Source organism: Podarcis filfolensis (assembly GCF_964270895.1).
Source record: "Podarcis filfolensis genome assembly, chromosome: 4".
Classification (NCBI taxonomy): Eukaryota; Metazoa; Chordata; class Lepidosauria; order Squamata; family Lacertidae; genus Podarcis; species Podarcis filfolensis.
In genome coordinates, this window is record NC_139607.1 from 57,419,907 (window position 1) to 57,439,800 (window position 19,894).

Below are 19,894 nucleotides of genomic sequence, written 5' to 3' on the forward strand. Positions count from 1 at the left end.
ACTGATAGCATTGCAGGCCATGGGCTGCTGTCATCCTCAGATTGTTTCTAAAGATATTCTGCCGTCTAAGAAAGGCAATGTCTATTTCTCCAATGCTTACAAAAACCCTTCTGACACAACTTTCATGCTGGCTCAAAGAATTTAGCTTAAAGTAGAAGCTCATGCAGAGGGTTCTGTTAATACTGCGTATAACTGACAGGCATCTCAGTGAATGCTGAAGGCCATAGCAAATCCCATTTTAGCTTTACATAGCGTTTTGTCTCCAATTAAAAACAAATGTATGTAACAATATTTGTCATTCCAGGGAGATTCTGGTGGGCCACTGATGTGTCAGGAGAATGAAAGGTGGTTACTGGCTGGCGTGATATCCTTTGGCCGTCAGTGTGCTCTGCCAAATCGTCCCGGCGTTTATGTGAAAGTTTCGAAATTTGTCGACTGGATAAAAAAGACTATCCATTAGCACCATTTTAAATATATGGATGGAAGACTAGAGGGTTATATTCAGCAAAGCCACTCCTTTAATACAAGGATTTCCACTTGTTCAGAAGAACTTCCACTGCCTCTTCTCCCCCTGTGTTTCCACAGTTGCCCAGTGAAGTCTATGGGCAACTTATTGTGGACAATAAGTATGTTCTGGAGAAACTTAACAGGACAACAGTGTCCTGTTAGGACTTCAAAATCAGCAGAAAAGGGTACCACATTCAGCAGTGCAGAGAACAGTACCCCAGGAGATAGCGTTCTCCATGGCAGCCCCTAATGGTAGAACTCTCTCCCGAGAGAGAAGTGTCTTGCATCTTCATCGATCACTGTATGCTATAAATGCACCTCTTTACCCTGAAACATCAACTGTGACATGTATACCATAGCATCATAGAATTGTAGAGTTGGAAGGTACCCCAAGAGACATCTAAGCTAACGCCCTGCAATGAAGGAATCATAGTTTTAAAATGTGTTTTTGTAGTACTGAATATTGTTCATGCCTGCTCTCTCTGCTTAACTTTCGTTGTGCCTTTCTCATCACAAATAAAGTACTGAAGACGCTGCAAGTAAGCCTTCCTCCTGTTGATTTTGGTTACTGGAAATCTCAATCCTGAAGTATTATTTAAGATGCTGAGGTAGAAGCAGAGATTTCTGCTGTCAAAAAAATGTTCCTGGAACAGGCAACTTTGGCAGAGCCATCCATTTCTGAAGGTCAAAACGCAACACAGCTTCACTTCCTTACTGCAAGGATATACCTACACAACCTCCATTGGTGTTGGATCATTAGAATGACTGTAATTGTGCTTCTCTGATACTGCACTGTAAGAAGCTGTTCATATAAGCTTCTTCTCAATTGCCACATATATCCCTCCCTCAACTGCCACCGCCTTTGAATAGCAGTTGTGTTTCCCAGGGTCTTGAAAGGATCAGTGACCTAGAAACTGTGATGCACTGGGACAGTGTCTTCTCTCTCCCAGTGCAGGAAAGAGGAAAAACACCAAAACAAGGAGACAAAATGTCCCCCGTGTGCCAGTGGCTGGCTTCTTTATACTAGGACCCTGGACATTTCTGCCTTTCCTAACATAGCAGAACACAGGTGGGGACAGTTTATTTATTTAGATCGTCAACAATTGTTCTTAAAATCTAGTTACTTGGCACAGCAATAACTAGCGATTTTTGCCTTCCCACCCCCACCCCCTTTTTTTGTTTTGTTTCCAAGGACTGAATGAATAACTTGCCATGGGCAGAATGACTCAGGTTGCCCCTGGACAAGCATAATATCAAAATACCCTTTTTGCTACCAAAGTGTACTCATTACAGTTCATCAGTTTGTTTCCCCGTGGTTTTGAAGTTTATCCTTGCAGAATAGCACAGTGTTGCCAACTGTCTTTAGTAATGTAAGTCAAAGAAGAACAGTAAAATCACCTCCTATTTCAAATAAATAACCCTACAGTCAATATTTTTATCAAATTTTTATGCAAAGATAAATTATTTTGTTACACTGTAAATTTATATTAACTGAATTTACAGTACACCCATTAATAAGAGACAATACAACGTGTGAGAAACTAACAAGGAGGGAGTTAAAATTTAAACTAGAAATGACTGTTTAGAAGTGACATATACAGTAGACATTTTTCCATATATATTCCAAATGCTCTTTCCATCTCATTACTATCTGTAGCAGAGTCATTTTCCATAGCAAAATAAATGCATTCTTTTTTTCTTTTGGAGTGCCATGTTTTGCTACTGAATTCAAAATCAAACATTGCATATAAAAATGATCTGAACAATTGCCTCAAGGGGGAGCTTCCAGTTCATTTTGCTGATCCATTGCAATTCCAAGCCATTCCAAGCTAATATCTGACATGACATTATAATAGATCCTGAATGGAAAAGTGTTATTCCTGCTTTCTTTTCAGTCATATCTCTATACCTCCATGCTGCTGTCTTTCCGTGCATTCTTAGAAATCCATAGCGTAGACTGGTCCGGACTGGTTTTTGTTCTTCCTTTACTGGAAAATTAGAAACACAATTGTATATACATGCATTTATTATACATCTATTCCTTTCATATGTTCATGTAAGTATGCAATGAAAGATGGGTGACGGTGCACAATAAACAATTGTAAAGGCTTTCCAAATGGTCTCTGCTACTAATGTTGCTTGGTTGGCCTCCTGTAAAAAGATTATGCACTTAGAAGAAGAAGAAGAGTTTGGATTTGATATCCCGGCTTTCATTCCCTTTAAGGAGTCTCAAAGTGGCTAACATTCTCCTTTCCCTTCCTCCCCCACAACAAACACTCTGTGAGGTGAGTGGGGCTGAGAGACTTCAAAGAAGTGTGACTGGCCCAAGATCACCCAGCAGCTGCATGTGGAGGAGCGGAGACGCGAACCCAGTTCCCAGATTACGAGACTACCGCTCTTAACCACTACACCACACTTAGCAGCTGGAAAGTGACCTCACACTCGACAGGATGTTTTTCTTGGTAAGGAAGTATACAAGATGAGCCTATCAATGCTGTGTTTTCTCACAGATCTATCATCTATATGATCCTCAAAATCTATGCCCACCCTCAGGCAAATGTTAAAGTCTAAAGCTTAGATCCAGTAAGCTTCGTGTGGTACTTTACATATTTATCTTACAGTAGATTTATTCATTACCTGATCTATAGTTTCTTTGTATTGAGTCAAAAATTCCTAATGGTAGTTAATAGTCATAGCTGTTGAATCAGCCCAGTGGCTTTCCTTCTTCAATCCACCATTAGCAGTGTTATACTTTGAAACCCATTTTGCAGTATGCATTTGTTTCTCAGCTAACCTAAGGGCACTACATCCATAATGTGGAAGCTTCTTTTCTATGGCTCCATTCAAAGGCACTGCAGCTAAAAGCCTAGCAATACATTTGAGTCCTTCCCATACAATTGTTAGTCGTCTGAGATGCATGGGTTGGGCTAGGAACAATCTGATAATAAAAGCACAATTGATCCCAACCACATTGTGCCAAACCTTTAGAATTTGCCACAGTGCCATGGAATGAAGCAAGGACAAGTTACTCCCAATCCAGTACTGCTGCTTTTAAAGGACACTTTGAGTGGGATGTCATCTGAACAAAGGTAGCAAAAATATGTTCTGAACCAAGTGCATAGATTGAACTATATCCATAGATATAGATCAACATAATTTCAAGGCCACCAAACTAAATGAAGCCAACCGAGCCCTGGTGAGGAGATTCTGTCCCTGTGCAAAGTTTCTTGGAAGAGCGTTCTGTAGATCACAGGAGTTGCCAGGATCCCTAGCTCTACCTTAAAAATACAATCATAGAAACTGAGAAATATACCAAGTTAGAATCTAAACTTTCTGCAAGGCATTCAGATGATAATGGAGATGAGTCATTGAAGCAGTTTCTCCTTGCTTCCCTAGAAGAAAGGAAAGGGAAAGCCACTAAGCATGAATGAGTTGCTGGTTTGCCATAAAGCACAGGAGAAATGCTTGGTGTGGATGCTTTTCGTGCCTTACTTTGGTTTTAGCACTACCAGTGGGACCATCATAACTTTTTCTTCCTTTGAGAGCAAGAGCAATAGAGCATCCTGTTGGAGCAGAACTTGGTGTGTTATTGACATAAGTTTGCTGCTGAAATGGCATTTGTGCGTCAACTCCTACCTCTCCTTGCAACTTTCAGTCAGATATTCCTGTGTTGTTTTCCCAGCCCACTTCAGCTCCACATCATTGACTGCAGTCAATTGGTTAAGGAAATGGGGGTGATGTAAGACTAACTACCGTATTTTTCGCTCTATAAGACGCACCAGACCACAAGACTCACCTAGTTTTTGGAGGAGGAAAACAAGAAAAAAAATATTCTGAATCTCAGAAGCCAGAACAGCAAGAGGGATCGCTGCGCAGTGAAAGCAGCAATCCCTCTTGCTGTTCTGGCTTCTGTGATAGCTGCGCAGCCTGCATTCGCTCCATAAGACGCACACACATTTCCCCTTACTTTTTAGGAGGGAAAAAGTGAGTCTTATAGAGCAAAAAATACGGTAAACTTTATGGGGATGAGGACAAAGCTCAGCATGGGATCAAATCCTTCTGTTCCTGCCATTGCTCTTTCTTCTGCATAGGTAGCAGAAGCAGCAGTGGCTACGCCCTCACTTGCAGTGCAGAGAGAACAGTGCCCACAATATTCCAAGACTACGTACTGTGGTTGTGTGCACATCATACATTTAAAGCACATTACTTTCCCCCATAGAACCCTGGGGACTTTGGTTTGCTGAGGGTACTGGAATTGTAGCTCTGTGATGGGTTAAGCTACAGTTCCCAGGATTCTTCAGGTGGTGTCATGTACTTTCAATGTTTGGTGGGTACACAGCCTGTGTCAAAGAAAGTGTTTCAGCTGATTCAGCCCTAAAAAACAGCCTGTTCCTGTGATCCTTTTGATAACAGAAAGCAGGGTAGAAAAAGTAGTAAGTTCAGTTTTGCATTGTAATCAAGTACACAACAAGGACCTTTTCTTCTATCTAAAGGCTGTTTGCTTAGGCATTGGGTTTAAATGTTAGTCTTCTAGTTTCTATACTATACAACAGGTGTGTGGAAGCAGCAGCCATCCAGATGTTGATAGACTCTTATTGGCCCCAGGCAGCATGGCCAAAGAGCAACAAAAATGCAAAATGTAGTCCAATAACATTTGGAAGGCCAAGGTTCCCCATGACTAATCTACAAAAGCAACGAGTTCTTTACACTAGCATGAGAGCAGCATTAACTTACTTAGAACAAAAGGTTTTGCAAACTCAATATACCTGCTAATAATGTTGAACACATTGTATATTTGACGATATGGCTACATTATTAAATGTGGACTTCCTGCCATTTTAGTCAAGGCATAACACTGGAATAATATTCATTTTCAAGTGCAAATGAGAATGGCCTTGCTTTGTGTGTGGAATGGCCTTGAATATGAGTCAGTTGGAAGGATTAATTTTATAATACATGAGCTTAAGTTACAAGACACTCTTTCTGTCCAGTCATAATAGTTACCTTTTATGCAGCATCTGGAAACAGCAAGTCCCGAAAGCCACTAATATCAACAACAGCAGTGGTATAGTAGGTATAACAACATAAATTAAATTGGGAATTAAACCTACAAAAAAAAGGGGGTTTCATTATTGTATTTTGATTGAAATCATGGGCTCTGCTTGCACAAATTCTCTTGTACTGCACCAGTTAATCACAACAATCAGAGATCTCTTAAGCCAATGGCTCACACATATGAACTAGCGTGATCTAGTCCATGAAATCTTACAACCCAAGAGGTGTCCAACCTTAAGGACTCTACTCTTCCAATTTTAAAACTGTAGACTGCAGAACACCACCCTGAGGCTCTTTCAAGGCCTCAGTGAAAAAACTGGTCATGGCAGTAAAGCTTTCCTGAAAGACAACTTGCCCACCTCTAAAGACCTTTCCACATAAAGTACAACTGCAAAAGTTTTGAGAGTGACCCAGGGTTTATCTTCAGTCCTGGCCAGGGCTTTTGGTTCTCATCATTTCCTTTCTGTGTTGAGTGGAAGCAGGGAGTGCTGAACCCAGTCCCATGTATGATTGGTAACCAGATGGTCAACCCAGCACGGGTGCAGGTTGCTTCAATAGTACCCCACCTCCAGCACTACCTAACAATGTAGGGGGAAATGCATGCCCCCTACTTCAGCATCATAGCTGTAGGCAGTTGTACTCAGCAAACAACCTCACCAGCCACCATTTATAAAAGCCAAACATACAAAACAAGAACCTGATTGGGAAGGTGCAGAACTTTAGCAAAAAGCTGACTTTCCAAAACTTGTTCATTAACCAAATGTTTTGTTAGATCATTTTTTTTAATTAGTTATTCTGCGGTCCATTAAGCTTAATGGACTAGATTAAGACTTGAACATGCAGAACCCCCTGCAATTCATTCACTGTGTGTGGCTCTGAAGTAAGAATGAGAGGAAACTGTGGGAGAAAATACTTGGCATATTGACTCTGGCTGTTTGCGATGTGATGTCTATCCTTGACAAAAAGCATTTCTCCTTAAAAACCCAAGTAGAGCTATTTGCCCTGCAGCAACGACATCTTGAATTCTTCTTCTTTTTAAAATCCCAGAGCTCAGGTTCATTTTAGTTTCTGGGAGTACAGCCAGTTTATTCATATGATGAATAAGTGGGGTTTGCATGTCTGCAGTCTATGCTTTATATTTAAATATTACTCAGATATCAGAATCATATGCATCAATTACCAGTTTCAGTAACAACCACCGGAAAATGATCTTCTGGCTTGCTTGAATCGTGAGGCTTCCCTGCTGGCACCGTTGGCTGGGCTTCTGTGAAAGTAATTACATATTTTAAGAGAACAAAATCTAATTCCTGTGTTGGGACATCTGCACATATTACTGCACTTTGCAAAAGCTCCAAAGGCAACAGGATTAATCAGTTTTGAACATGAATACGTGTAGGTGATAAACTCGTCTAAGGACTTTACTGTAACATAGGGATAACATCTGGAATAAGAGTTACAAACTGAAATATTCCAAAATGTATCCATTCACTTATAAAAACATACATGGTAACTATTATTCTCTACAGGATTCATTGTTCAGCTGTTCCATGGCTACTCTGCTTTTCCAATCTATGGATTGTTTTGCTTTTGGAAATGATGGATGAGATTCTATTGCTTTACCACTGCAACTCAATCCAAACGTTTCTTACCATAATCTGGATCTGCTCTGTCTCCTAATTCTTTTTCTAGGATGTCATCTGTTAAAATAATATATAAACAAGGCAGGGAGGAATAGGTTGTTTACATTTTTCAGGCAATCCTAAATTTAAATAAGCAGCTTTTCAGATACTTAAAACCATATGTTGACAATTGTGTTCAGTGGGATAGATTTTTGTACTTAAGGACACAATACATCCTGTAGCATCTTAAGAAGTACTTAATTGGAGTTGCAATTCTATACCTACGTCCCTTGGAATAAGTCCCACTGAACTCAATGGAATTTATTTATAAGGAGATATATATATATATATACTACTGTATGGATAGTTAATGCAAGATCCTACGCTTGAGGCAGAAAATAAAATAGTGTGTAATGATTAGTTTAACTTCTGCTAAAATCTAGGCCCTCTGTTGAAGCGGGGTGATGTTGCCTCTTAGTAACAGAATAACATAGTACCCCCCTTGTTTACATTTTTATCTTGCTTCTATACACTAATCCAACTAAACTGTGAATTTCACCTGTCTTAATGAGATACATGGCCTGCACTAGGGTAAAGTCACCAGGACTTCAAGGGTTTGAAAAGTCAACCAGAAATCACAACATATGAAGCTCATCTTCAGCATTTCCTACCTGGACCATATTTGCAGATAAAATTGTGCTTCATGTTGCATCTGTCATCATTCCATTGGTAAAGGTAAGGCCCTCCCAAGCCAGGATTTGCAGTTGGTTGATGATACATCACAACACAAGCTTCGCTCCCACAGGAAGGCTCATCTGTATACCAATTTCTATAACAATACACAAATTACAGTAAAAATTAGTTTGAAAACTATTATTGCTTGTGAGTCTGTTTTTGCTTTGCTGGATCTAAAAAAGGGAGCAGGAGTAGCTCAGTGGTAAAGCACATTCTCTGCAGGCAAAACATCCAAGGTTCAATTCCCAGCAAGGACTGAGAAATACTTCATTCTGAAGCTTTGGAAAACCACTGTATGCCTATGAAGACCAGAGGTAGCTAACATGGTGCCTTCAAATGTTGTTGGACTACAATTCCCATCATCTTCAGCCTACATAGCCAATGGCTAAGGAAGCTGGGAGCTGCAGTTTAACATCATCTGAAGGACAGCATGTTGACTACCCTGGATATAAATAATACTATGCTAGATTCAGTGATGGAGCAGAGAAATGGGAAAAGTGAGACAAAAACAGAGAAAATTGAGTTTAGCATTTATCTACCCACTTAGTCACATTTCTATACATGCTGCCAGCATTTGGTGGGTATTTCACTAGTAAACATTTCTTTCTTTATAAATTACTAATACATAATTCATTATTCTTATTTCACAGGATCCATTTTCTCTTCAGGGATTATGGGGCCCCAGGGCAATATCAAGTCTGCCTAGCAGCCCCAAATCCCCTTTTGGTCTCTGTTTGCAGCAGCAGCAAATGACACAAAATATTTACCTGAAGAGTGAATTGCTTCCATCTGTCCACTTGTAAAGATCAGGGCAGGCACTTGATGTGGTTTGTCCCTCTCCACTTCTCCACAGCCCGATCCAAAAGTCCCCGTCAGAAATGCCGAGGCCTGATTTTGTGAGGTTCTGCAGCATGTTTTCTATTAACTTTTGCTCTGTTTCACTTTCAAGGCTGAGGAGTACTCCGCCATCTATTTCACAGGCCAGGCGAGCCTCCTGGAATCCCAGACGTCTGGACAAGTCTTGAAAATAGGCTATCTTGTAGCAGGGGTGTGTTGAATCACCATAACATATCTTTTGCCCTAAAAAAACAACCACACACCAATATAGAGACATGCAGTTATAGGTTAATGGAGCCTTCTTTCATAGCAAAACAGCATATGAATGACATCAGGGTTACATTCCCCTACTCTCGCACCATCGTTTATTTAACTTTTCCTAGAATTCCATGCTAATGATTGAAAAATTAATAAACAACTCAAAAATGTTATGTGCCTTAAAAATGTAAGAATCTGATAGGATAACTTTTGAGACGCAATGGGTACAATATTGGTGAAGGTTACAACCCACAAGTGCAGACTAAAAGGGGGGAAATCAATGAATCATGTGTACATTTTCATTATTATTATTTTTTGTGGGAGCCATGAACAATTTTTTGTGGAAAATGAAAGAAATGGAATGACATGAAAATGACATCTTTCCTCCATTGATCCTCTCTACCCTAACTGCTCTGCTCCTATCCAACTACAGAGACTGATGAGCAAAAGCTGTCTCCTGAGCAAACGTCACATGATAGGTCCTGAGACAAGTGTAATTTGAACACTCATCAAAATGCTGATACTGGTCCTGTAAAATGGAACTGGAAAGGACCTCATCAGAAGCTTAAATGGAGTGAGCTTCATTGGAAGCATCCTTTCAGCTTTTAAACAAACTACAGTCCTCCATTATGAATTCAGAGAGTTGTGATTTGCACAAACTAGGTTTAATTAGAACAAACCAGTTTCCCCAGTATTCATGTTTTAAATACTTTTCTAATACACCCTTCAGGATCTAAGGCATGGTTTGTTCTTGCAAAACCTTTTAAGTTACAAAAATGGGGAGAGGGTTCGAGGGTATGGGAACACCATTGAGAATGCCCTGTGTAAGGTGCCTGCCCAAGGTCTGATCTGAAGAATCACGAGGCCACCACATTGCTGAAGCTAAGCAGTTCTGGCTCTGGTCAGTGAATAGATGAAAGACTGTCTTTGGGAAGCATATGAATGCTGTCTTGGATTACATAATGGAAGGAACGTAGGCTACAAATGTAAGAATATAAACATATAAATATTTGGTTTATTGATTGGCCAGACAGCAGGACCTCGGATGTTGAACTGAGCATCTGGTGAGGCTCATATGGATGAAAGTGGTCTTTCAGGTATCCTTGGCCCAAACCGTTTAGGGCTTTAAAGGCTAAAACCAGCACCAGTAATCAGAAACTGTGATTTGTTCAAAAGCAGAAATGAATGTTTCTAATCCTCTCCTTGTGACTGTGAAAAATTACGAGAGGGCGAAGCGCATGAACCCAATGCTCACACAGGGTCATAGCAGACATAGCATGAAACTATGGTTTCCAAACGACCAGTGATATTTTTCTAGAAAAAGAAGTGCCGGAACTCACCATGAACATCTCTCTTGTTCTCTTATAATGGCAATGGCACCCACCTGAGAGGTGCTGGAACTGAACTCTGGTGAGTTCCAGATAGAAAAAAAAAAGCCCTGCTAAGGACTCTGAAAAGAATATCTATCTACACTACATTGCTCCATAGTTACTTCAAGAACGGACTGCTACTGCAATGTGCTCTATGTGAGGCTGCTATAGAGAAGCTTTCAGAAACTTCAGTTAGCAGCAAGAGCACTAAGTGGGCTGGTCCTTGGGACATAATAATAACACTTTTGCTGTACTAACTGCACTGGATACCAATAAGTTTTTGGACTCCAATCAAAGTGCTTGCTGGCACTACTGAAGTCTACCAGGCTTGAGACCAGAATATGTAAAGGTCCTCCTTCTCCCATTTTAGGCTACTCTATCACTGAGCACATCTGATAAGGTTATGCTGTATATCTTCCCTTTGTCTGCAGTACATCCAGTAAGAATGTGGAAGGGGATCTGCTCTATGATGGCTCCCAGCGTATGTAACTCCTTGCCTAGGTAGATATGTCATCCCCCACCTTACAATATTTTCAGTGCCTTTCTCAAAACTTCTTTGCTAGGCTAATACACATGGTTATGGGCTGGAAGCAAGGCTGCATTCAAATATGAGGTTTGCTGCGTTAGTTTTACTGGTTATAAGGCTAGAGCTTCTATCCCAATTTCTAATGTTCCTTTTACACTGCAGTACCAGCTGCATTATGGAACTGTGGCTTTTAGATTGACATACTGCCATGTCAAGCTGAATTTTGAACAGTGGGGAAGAACTCTTGCTGGGATATTGCCCCACTTTTCATCACATGGAACTACAATACAAAACTCAGCTTTCCAAGTTATCAGGCTTGCGAGTTAATGGGATTGCAAACAGATTAAAAAACAACAACAATTAGTATGGAAATAAGTGCTAAACCTCCACCAGATTTCTAAAAGTGGCTTTTATGTCATGTGAAATACCACATAAAAGATAAGAAATTATCAGGTATGGAAATGTCAGGAAAGCAATAAAGTGCTGTCTGAATGCAGCCCAAGTCCTGCTGAACTTAATGGGGTTTACTTCCAAGAATACATGCATAGAATTGCACTATAACTTAATCACTTAACCATTATTTTTTGTTTTGTTTTGGGGTCAGTTATCTGCCACCTCTTGCTGCCTTTTAATTGCCAGGTTTGGGTTTTGATTGTCATATAGTTCTAAATTGTTGCATCATTTTAACCTGACTTTACTGGATTAAGTGGACAGTGTGATAGAAATCTAATTCATGGGTTGCATATTCTGATTCAGAGATATGTGCACACCACTGCTTGTCCCTCATGCCCAAACGCATGATTAGCCCTACCATATATGGCAGAACTGGTCAACTTTTCAGTGCCACATGTGTGGTCCCAATTCTGCAACAGAAAATCATATGCAACCCTAGGCTGTGGTCATGAGTTATGGCATCGAGACAAAGGAACCAGATGTGCATTTGTTAGAAACCAAATTCACATTTATCTAACACCCATATATATATATATATATATATATATATATATATATATATATGTATATGTATGTGTGTGTGTGTGTGTGTATAATGTTTAATATGATAAATATATATATAATAACATATCTATTTTAATATAATAAACACCCTGTTTAACAATATAGTATAAAGTTAAGACACATAAACAAGGTGATCCGAATAGTTTAAGGAAAACAAGAAACAAATTGCAAACTCAGATGTGGACTCAGCCTACTGAAAGAATCACAGCATCATCCTTGTTTTATTTATTTTTGTATTTTCCCATGAAAATATAATTTAAACCAGAAAGCTTTATACCTACCACATCGTCTGTGAAATATCCAACAAATAGCATATCAAAAGCATGCAATATTGAATGAAGGTAGGCATGCATTTATTCCTTGCTGGCTTTCATGAATGAATTGAATAAAAATACTTTCCAGCTCCACAAGGAGAAAGCATATCTGGTACCAGATAAGGCCAACAGGAATGGGATAAGAGAAGAGGTCCTCATATGGATCAGAAACTAGTTAAATAACAGAAATAAGAATATATGGACAGACTGCATCACGGAGAGATGTGAACAGTGGGGTCCTCCAAGGATCTGTATAGGACCAGTGCTTTTTAAACATTCATAAATTATCAGTAGTTCTGGGGGAACAGAATGATATCCATATTTGTTCATGATCCCTCAATTGTTCAATGTTCTTAAAAGAAAAGGGGATTGCAAGGAACTCTTAAAAGAAACTCACAAAACTGCATGATGAGCATAGCAAATATAATTCAGTATACGTATAAAGTATGCACATAAAATCTAAGTACAGTGGTACCTCGATTTAAGAACAGCCCTGTTTACGAACTATTCAGTTTACGAACTCCAGAAAACCGGAAGTAGTATCCCGGGTTGCGAACTTTACCTTGGTCTAAGAACGGAATCCAAACAGTGGAAGGGCACCGTCAGTGGGAGGCCTCATTAGGGAAAGCGCGCCTCAGTTTCAGAATGGTTTTGGTTTCAGAACGGACTTCCAGAATGGATTAAGTTCGTAAACTGAGGTACCACTATGTAAGTCCAAGTAGAAAGTGATTTACATTAGAGCAAAAAGAATCCTAACCACATAAATGACAATGGGATCTGAGGTTATGGTGGACAACTTGATGAAAACATCAAACCATTGTCTGACTGCGTAACTAAACATACCGTTATCAAAATGCCTTTATACAAATCTAGTGTGACCACATTTGAAAGACTGCCTATAAGTCTGGTTATTTTAAAAAAAATGCTACAGAGCTGGAATAGAGCAGTAAAAATTATCAAGTGGCTGCAGCAACTTCTCAATAAGAAAAGGCTACAATCACTGAGACTTTTAAACTTATTTTTAAAATGTAAGTAAACTGTGGGAACATGACAGAATTATGCATGGTGTATAGAAGTACAGTGGTACCTCGGGTTACAGAGACTTCAGGTTACAGACTCAGCTAACCCAGAAAAAGTACCTCATCTTAAGAACTTTGCTTCAGGATGAGAACAGAAATCGTGCGGCGGCGGCGTGGCAGCAGCGGGAGGCCCCATTAGCTAAAGTGGTGCCTCAGGTTAAGAACAGTTTCAGGTTAAGAACGGACCTCCAGAACGAATTAAGTTCTTAACCCGAGGTACCACTGTAGATAGAAGTCTTTCTCTCTTTCTCATATAATACTTAGAACCCATTTTTCCAATGAAGATGCATGGTGGAAGAATGAGGACAAATAAGAGGAGGGACTACTTCACACAGCACTTAGTTAAACCAAGGAATTCTATACCAGAAGGTGTGTGATTTTTGCCACCAATCTGGACAGCTTCAAAAGGGAATTAAAGAGAACCATGGAAGATAAGAAACTAGTTTTGCTGGAGAGGCAAAGAGTGATGTTGACAAATGCCCATGAGTTTTAAAGAAGAGGGATGTATGAGAATCCCTGGAAGATCAGAAAATGAAGATACCAATAGGGAAAAAACCTGAAGGGAATAATAGGACTAAAGACCAACTTGACATTTTTTAAATTAACAGCCATACCCTCAAATGCTACATAATAGGCAACGGGTTGTCGCAGCTGATGAAAATGATGATAACAAATTCATTGATATCTCTGTTAATGTACCAAAGTTATTTTATTCATCCTACAAGTGATCCTGACTACCTAACGTCACACACAATTTCAGCTTGAGAGCTAACATGCCACAGAAAATGCAGGATGTGAGCTGATAAATAGAAAGAACAGATCTCTAGGGTAGCATTTTGACCCATCCATGATGTATCATATGATTAGCAATCATCCTTTCCTATTATGTTGTCAGAACTTTGATCCGATTCAGAAGCCAATCTTGTGATGAATTGCATTAAGTACTATTGATGTTTCACTGAACCATACCCTTTTTTTCTTTTTCTTTTTTGTTCCATCGATGGGCTCTAATCTGCATTTTAGGATAAATCACATTACATTATGTCTCTTCAAAAACTACTGCTGCAGCATAATTTCATAATTGTACTCTGTATTCATTAGTAAGATAAATATATGGAAACTAATAGCTTCTTTTCCGCTAAGAAACATCTTTCTGCTTCAACATTTATGCTGGTCTTTCATCCTTCTAGCTGGTTATCTTTTGCCAAGCCTGCACAATATGTGACCCATAAAGCTGAATTCTGATGACCAACCACGTATAGTAACCTGCCTGGTGCCTGAGAACACACACTTTTGGTGGTCTCAGGTAGGAAGCAAAACAAGGAGGTTGATCAAATTCTTTGTAAGCTACCATACATGACTTGGTGAGTCAGGGAGCGACTATTTAAAACAGTACAAGATCCCCTGGGGAGATATATTGCCAATATATTTTTTCTAAGTACACAAATGTCCTACCTAGCTACATCCAGAGAATCAGAACTTAAGAACATCTTGCCCGAGCATCCAGAATTTAAGATTCCCTTAAGCGCATGAGACACAAGCCTTATGGTAGGAGATCTCCCACTGGCCATCTTTTCCAGCAAATGAATCTGGGTTCAAAACTATTCCCCATGGGTACAGCTGAGTCACTAATAAAAGACCATACACTGAAAACGGTAACTCATGTGAACTAAACTTAAAACACGAGGGGTAGTAGAGAAATAATTATATATCTGCTTAATAAAATAGGAGAAATACTATAAATGCAAAGAAGAATGGGTGATAAAGAAATGATAAAACAATAAGGATAATAAAGAACTTTGTAGAAATAAAGAAACAGTACAGCCATGTAGAATTAAAAAGATAAGAAACAAATGAAGCCAAGCTTTCCTCTTATCCAAAGCTCCTTTCTAGTCCACCTACTTAAAAGTTAAATCAGTCTAGCCCCTTCTGAGTTTCAAAGTACTTCATATCAACCACTACAAAGGGCTTGGAGAACTTTTTCTATCCATCACTCCCCTGAGAAGAGAGGCAGAGAGTGTATACTCCAACTCACTAATCCTGAACTTCTGATATTGAATTCCCTTGATCTCTTGATCCAAGTACCCTGTTCTAGTTACTCTGTTGCAAGATTATTGTTTTGCTGCATGTTTTAAGCTATGGATGTTCAGAGTTGAATGTTTTAAGGATTTTACACATGGTTTTTGTACAGTGGTACCTCGGGTTACGTACGCTTCAGGTTACATACGCTTCAGGTTACAGACTCCGCTAACCCAGAAATATTACCTCAGGTTAAGAACTTTGCTTCAGGATGAGAACAGAAATTGTGCTCCAGCGGCACGGCAGAAGCAGGAGGCCCCATTAACTAAAGTGGTGCTTCAGGTTAAGAACAGTTGCAGGTTAAGTACGGACCTCTGGAACGAATTAAGTACTTAACCTGAGGTACTACTGTAAATGGCTTGGAAGCCTATCTTGGCATTAAGTGGTATATAATTAATCAATATTAATCAATCAGAGGTGGGGCCAGACCTTTCTGTGTTGCAAGAGGTGGGAACTATTCCACTCTCCTTGTTCGCAAAATAAAAAATAAAAATCGGGGGAAAGTTTAAGCACTGGCCTTGTGATTTGTCCCACTATCTCGTAAACAGATTTTGACTCAGAATATTCTCAAAGCTATCTCTACCAAACGTCTTATGGCTTCACCTCATGATTATCTTCTCAGCCTCTTATCAAATACTGTAACAATCACTTCCCTTTCCTTGTTATTGTGCAGGTCCCACAGTCTCATACACACAGTGCCTTTCCTCAGCAAAATTCACATTAACCCAAGGCAAAAGTGAGGTGTGGGTCATGTAACTCACCCACGAGCACATCCCAGAAGACGCACATCCTAGTTAGGGGTTCATAAAGTTGGGTGGTATATAAATACAGATAAATCAAATAATGTACATGGATGTGTAAACCCGTTCTGAGCAGTATGCATCTATCACCTATAACCTAAAGTCAAAACAAAATTTTTTTTTCCTTCCAGTAGCACCTTAAAGACCAACTAAGTTAGTTCTTGGTATGAGCTTTCGTGTGCATGCACACTTCTTCAGATACACTGAAACAGAAGTTGCCAGATCCTTCTATATAGTGAGAAGGTGGGGAGGGGTATTACTCAGAAGGGTGGTGGGAATGGGTGGTTGGCAGATAGCTGTGATGAGCCTGTTGACGACTCTTAACGACTGCAATAGGTCTTACAGGAAAAAGCAAGGGGTGAGAAGGTGAAAAATGGCTTTGTCATGTATAATGAGATAAGAATCCAATGTCTTTGTTCAGACCAGGTCTCTCCATGGTTTTAAGTTTGGTAATGAGTTGCAATTCAGCAGCTTCTCTTTCCAGTCTATTTCTGAAATTCCTTTGTAGTAATACAGCTACTTTGAGATCTTGTATAGAATGTCCTGGGAGATTGAAGTGTTCTCCTACTGGTTTCTCTGTCTTGTGATTCTTGATGTCCGATTTATGTCCGTTTATTCTTTGGCGTAAGGTTTGGCCTGTTTGTCCAATATAGAGAGCTGAGGGACACTGTTGGCATTTGATGGCATATACAATGTTAGACGATGAGCAATTAAATAGTCCCGAGATGGTATGTGTGATGTTGTTGGGGCCAATAATGGTGTTGTCCGGGTGTATGTGGCAGACCAACACGGCTACCTATCTGTAGCCTAAAGTGTCACACTTCCAATTTAATGCAATCACAGATAACGTGAGCTCTGAAAGAATCCACAAAGAACAGAGCTCTTCAGACCTGAGCATACATTAGTACTGTATCAAAGTTTATTTGCACATCTGACTAAAACAGACTCAGCATTTTAGTTTTCACAGATTTCCAGAAGAAATGCAGAAGTCTAATTACCTGGATCAATACACGATAAATGGTTTTTCAATCAGCAAATTGGTATTATGCTGAAGAAGCAAATGAAACACTGTTTTACTTGTTGGTTTAAGTGGTATGCCTTTATCAAGGAAAAAGCCCTACATATTACAGTATTTCCTGAAGGCAATTGTGCGCCAAACTATTAAAATTCTGACAGTTTTACTGTTCTAAGTAGAAAATGTCTATTTTTTGGCATTAGTTCCACTCCATATATTTAATATGCTATAAAATGTGAGGCTGAGACCCATTTAGTTGTTTCTGTAATAGATGCTTTCCCCCACCCCCATTTGATCTCATGGACCCTGCAGCTGTAAATTATAGGATCAGTATTGGCAGACAGCCAGAGTTCTGCCTAAGCAGAAGTCTCTTAAGAATGTTCCAGCAGTCTCAAACTGGTGGTATCTGTGGCTTCACAGAGATCTTGAAGCAGAACTTGAAACCTAGGATGGGACACACTCTCTCTAAACATGAAGCTAAAGGTTAACCAATGGCTTTCCTGTGCAGGCTTCTGTTGGTCTAGTCAAAAGTGGCACACAAGCTCTTCTCAGCCTTGGGGTTTTCTACTTAACACACCCTAGCTGCACCCTGGTTCAACAGAACAATGAATAACTTTAAGGCATAATATGTATGTGTACACTCATTTATTTATTTTCTCTACAGTCACTCAGATGAAACTCGTGATAATTGTACTAATAATTAAATTATTTGTATTTGAATAATATGGTATTACTAAATCCACATGAAGTTGCTTCTCATTCTGCTGTGATGTTTTTAACCCCCCCCCCTTTTTTTTTTTTAGTAGAAGATGTTCTGGTCAGTGGGAGACCTTGTTTTCAATGGTTTTTGAAGCTGGCTCTGGACACAATTCACCTGTTCAGCTCACCTGCCTTTCTCAGCATAACCTGCCTCTTTCCTCTTTACCTTCCTGCTGCAGATTTGCTTGTACCAGGGGCAATATAAAGATGCCTGGCAAGTACTGTGGGGATGTTCAAGGAGGCAGAAGAGGCTATATAGTTTATTAATATCCTTCCTAACTTGTGCTAACAAGTTCCTTTACTTAGCAGAGTTTTACATTCCCCTTTTAAACGCACAGCGGATAGCTGGCTGTAGGCTTGTTTAAGCCTCTCAATATGAGGTTCCTAGTGAGTTTCTTATATCCCTCTTAAAAGAATAAAAACGCCACAATCTTGTTTAAAGTATATAAAAGAAGTTTACTCACATCATCAGTTCACAATTGGATCCCTGAAGGCAGACTTAGTTGCAAAGTATATGCATGTGGATCTATCCCATATGGGGATAATCCCAGTGTCCTCTAGCCAACAGAGCATTTCTAGCTAAAAAGCTGCTCCAATGACGGAGGAAGTCAAAGAGAGAGAGAGTGGCAGCATGCCTTGTCCTTTCGTTACCTGGACAGGTAAGGTCATGCCCACCTCTAGTCACATGCAAAGAAAGTATGTCCCAGCCAGGAATAAACAGTAAGTTTTCAACTGGCTGGACCAAACATTCCCCTGCATGTCTACTCTAGGAAAACAAGGAATGTTGTACTTGACCGCTACTTATGTATCACCTCCCACAAGTGCAACCCACATTTACCTAGTGGAACATGCTCATTTCACTTCAAGTAACAGAAGCAGCAGATCCTCTACAGCAGCTGCACTTATTTTCTGTGGCCACAGTGATCAAGGGTCATTTTTCTAAACTGAAAACATTGTGAAGCATCACACTTCCATGTTTCTTTTCTTGCTTGCGGAGGAGATAACATCTTAGGAGGACCACTGCTTTCATAAAGGATCTTTGGTTTTTCAAAGCTCTTGATGAATATGCAGAAAAGCTCAAGTCTTGAAACAAGGTTTGTTTTGTTTTTCCAACTGTGTTTTGCAACATGATTTGATAAATCGCACTAAGCTTCTTCCAAGAATGTTATTAAGATTCTAAAAACATATATTCATCCATTAGTTTGCTCTATCTTCTGAAGTAAGTGAATAGATCAAAAGCATATTTGAAAATGGCCAATCACACCCAAAGTGAGTCAGTGTGGCCTCATGATTATTGTATTGAACTGGGGAGACAGAGGGTCACTTCCAAGCCACCAACTGAGCATTCATCCTAATTTGTTTGCAGGGTGACTAAACATTATTATTTACTGAACACTCATTTTGATTTGTTTGTAGGGAAGTCAGATGCAGCAGTCTGGAAATACTCCTGGATTCAAGGCCTTGGGCAAATGCCTGTCTTTCTGCCTAATGCTCCTCATAGCTCCGTTGTGAGATAGCCTGGGATGGAAGTGGCACTGTGGTCTAAACCACTGAGCCTCTTGGGCTTGCCAATCAGAAGGCTGACGGTTCGAATCCGCACAACAGGGTGAGCTCCCGTTGCTCTGTCTCAGCTCCTGCCTGCCTAGCAGTTTGAAAGCACACCAGCGCAAGCAGATAAATAGGTACCACTGTGGCGGCAGGGTAAACGGAGTTTCTATGCATTCTGGTTTCCATCACAGTGTTCCATTGCACCAGAAGTGGTTTAGTCATGCTGGCCATGTGACCCGGAAAGCTGTCTGTGGACAAACACCTGCTCCCTCCGCTTGAAAGTTAAATGAGCACCACAACCCCATAGTCACCTTTGACTGGACTTAACTGTCCAGGGGTCCTTTACCTTTACCTTTACTTTAGTCCCATCTATTTT

The 19,894-nt window shown here is 39.9% G+C and overlaps 2 protein-coding genes across 5 annotated transcripts in view; one reads left to right on the forward strand and one right to left on the reverse strand.

Annotated features, from left to right (window-relative positions):
- The window catches only part of TMPRSS15 (transmembrane serine protease 15), a 54,096-nt gene extending 53,519 nt beyond the window's left edge, over nt 1-577 (forward strand). For both annotated transcript variants that reach the window (XM_083611270.1, XM_083611271.1), the window contains one exon: nt 305-577. In XM_083611270.1, coding sequence (XP_083467396.1) covers nt 305-460 — 156 coding nt within the window. In that variant the 3' untranslated portion in view covers nt 461-577. The remainder of the gene's footprint in view (nt 1-304) is intronic.
- Nucleotides 578-655: 78 nt separating this feature from the next.
- Nucleotides 656-19,894, reverse strand: part of CHODL (chondrolectin) — a 28,303-nt gene continuing 9,064 nt past the window's right edge. Inside the window, exons 2-8 of one of the 3 annotated variants that reach the window (XR_014547490.1) lie at nt 8,684-8,996; nt 7,853-8,010; nt 7,212-7,259; nt 6,743-6,826; nt 5,512-5,614; nt 2,922-3,899; nt 656-2,676 (exon numbers count right to left, since the gene is read on the reverse strand). Coding sequence is in view for 2 of the 3 variants with exons in the window: in XM_083611317.1 (XP_083467443.1) it covers nt 2,411-2,495; nt 5,512-5,614; nt 6,743-6,826; nt 7,212-7,259; nt 7,853-8,010; nt 8,684-8,996 (791 nt within the window). In the remaining variant the exon portion in view is untranslated. The remainder of the gene's footprint in view (nt 2,677-2,921; nt 3,900-5,511; nt 5,615-6,742; nt 6,827-7,211; nt 7,260-7,852; nt 8,011-8,683; nt 8,997-19,894) is intronic. The other 2 variants (XM_083611318.1, XM_083611317.1) reach the window with 2 other exon arrangements.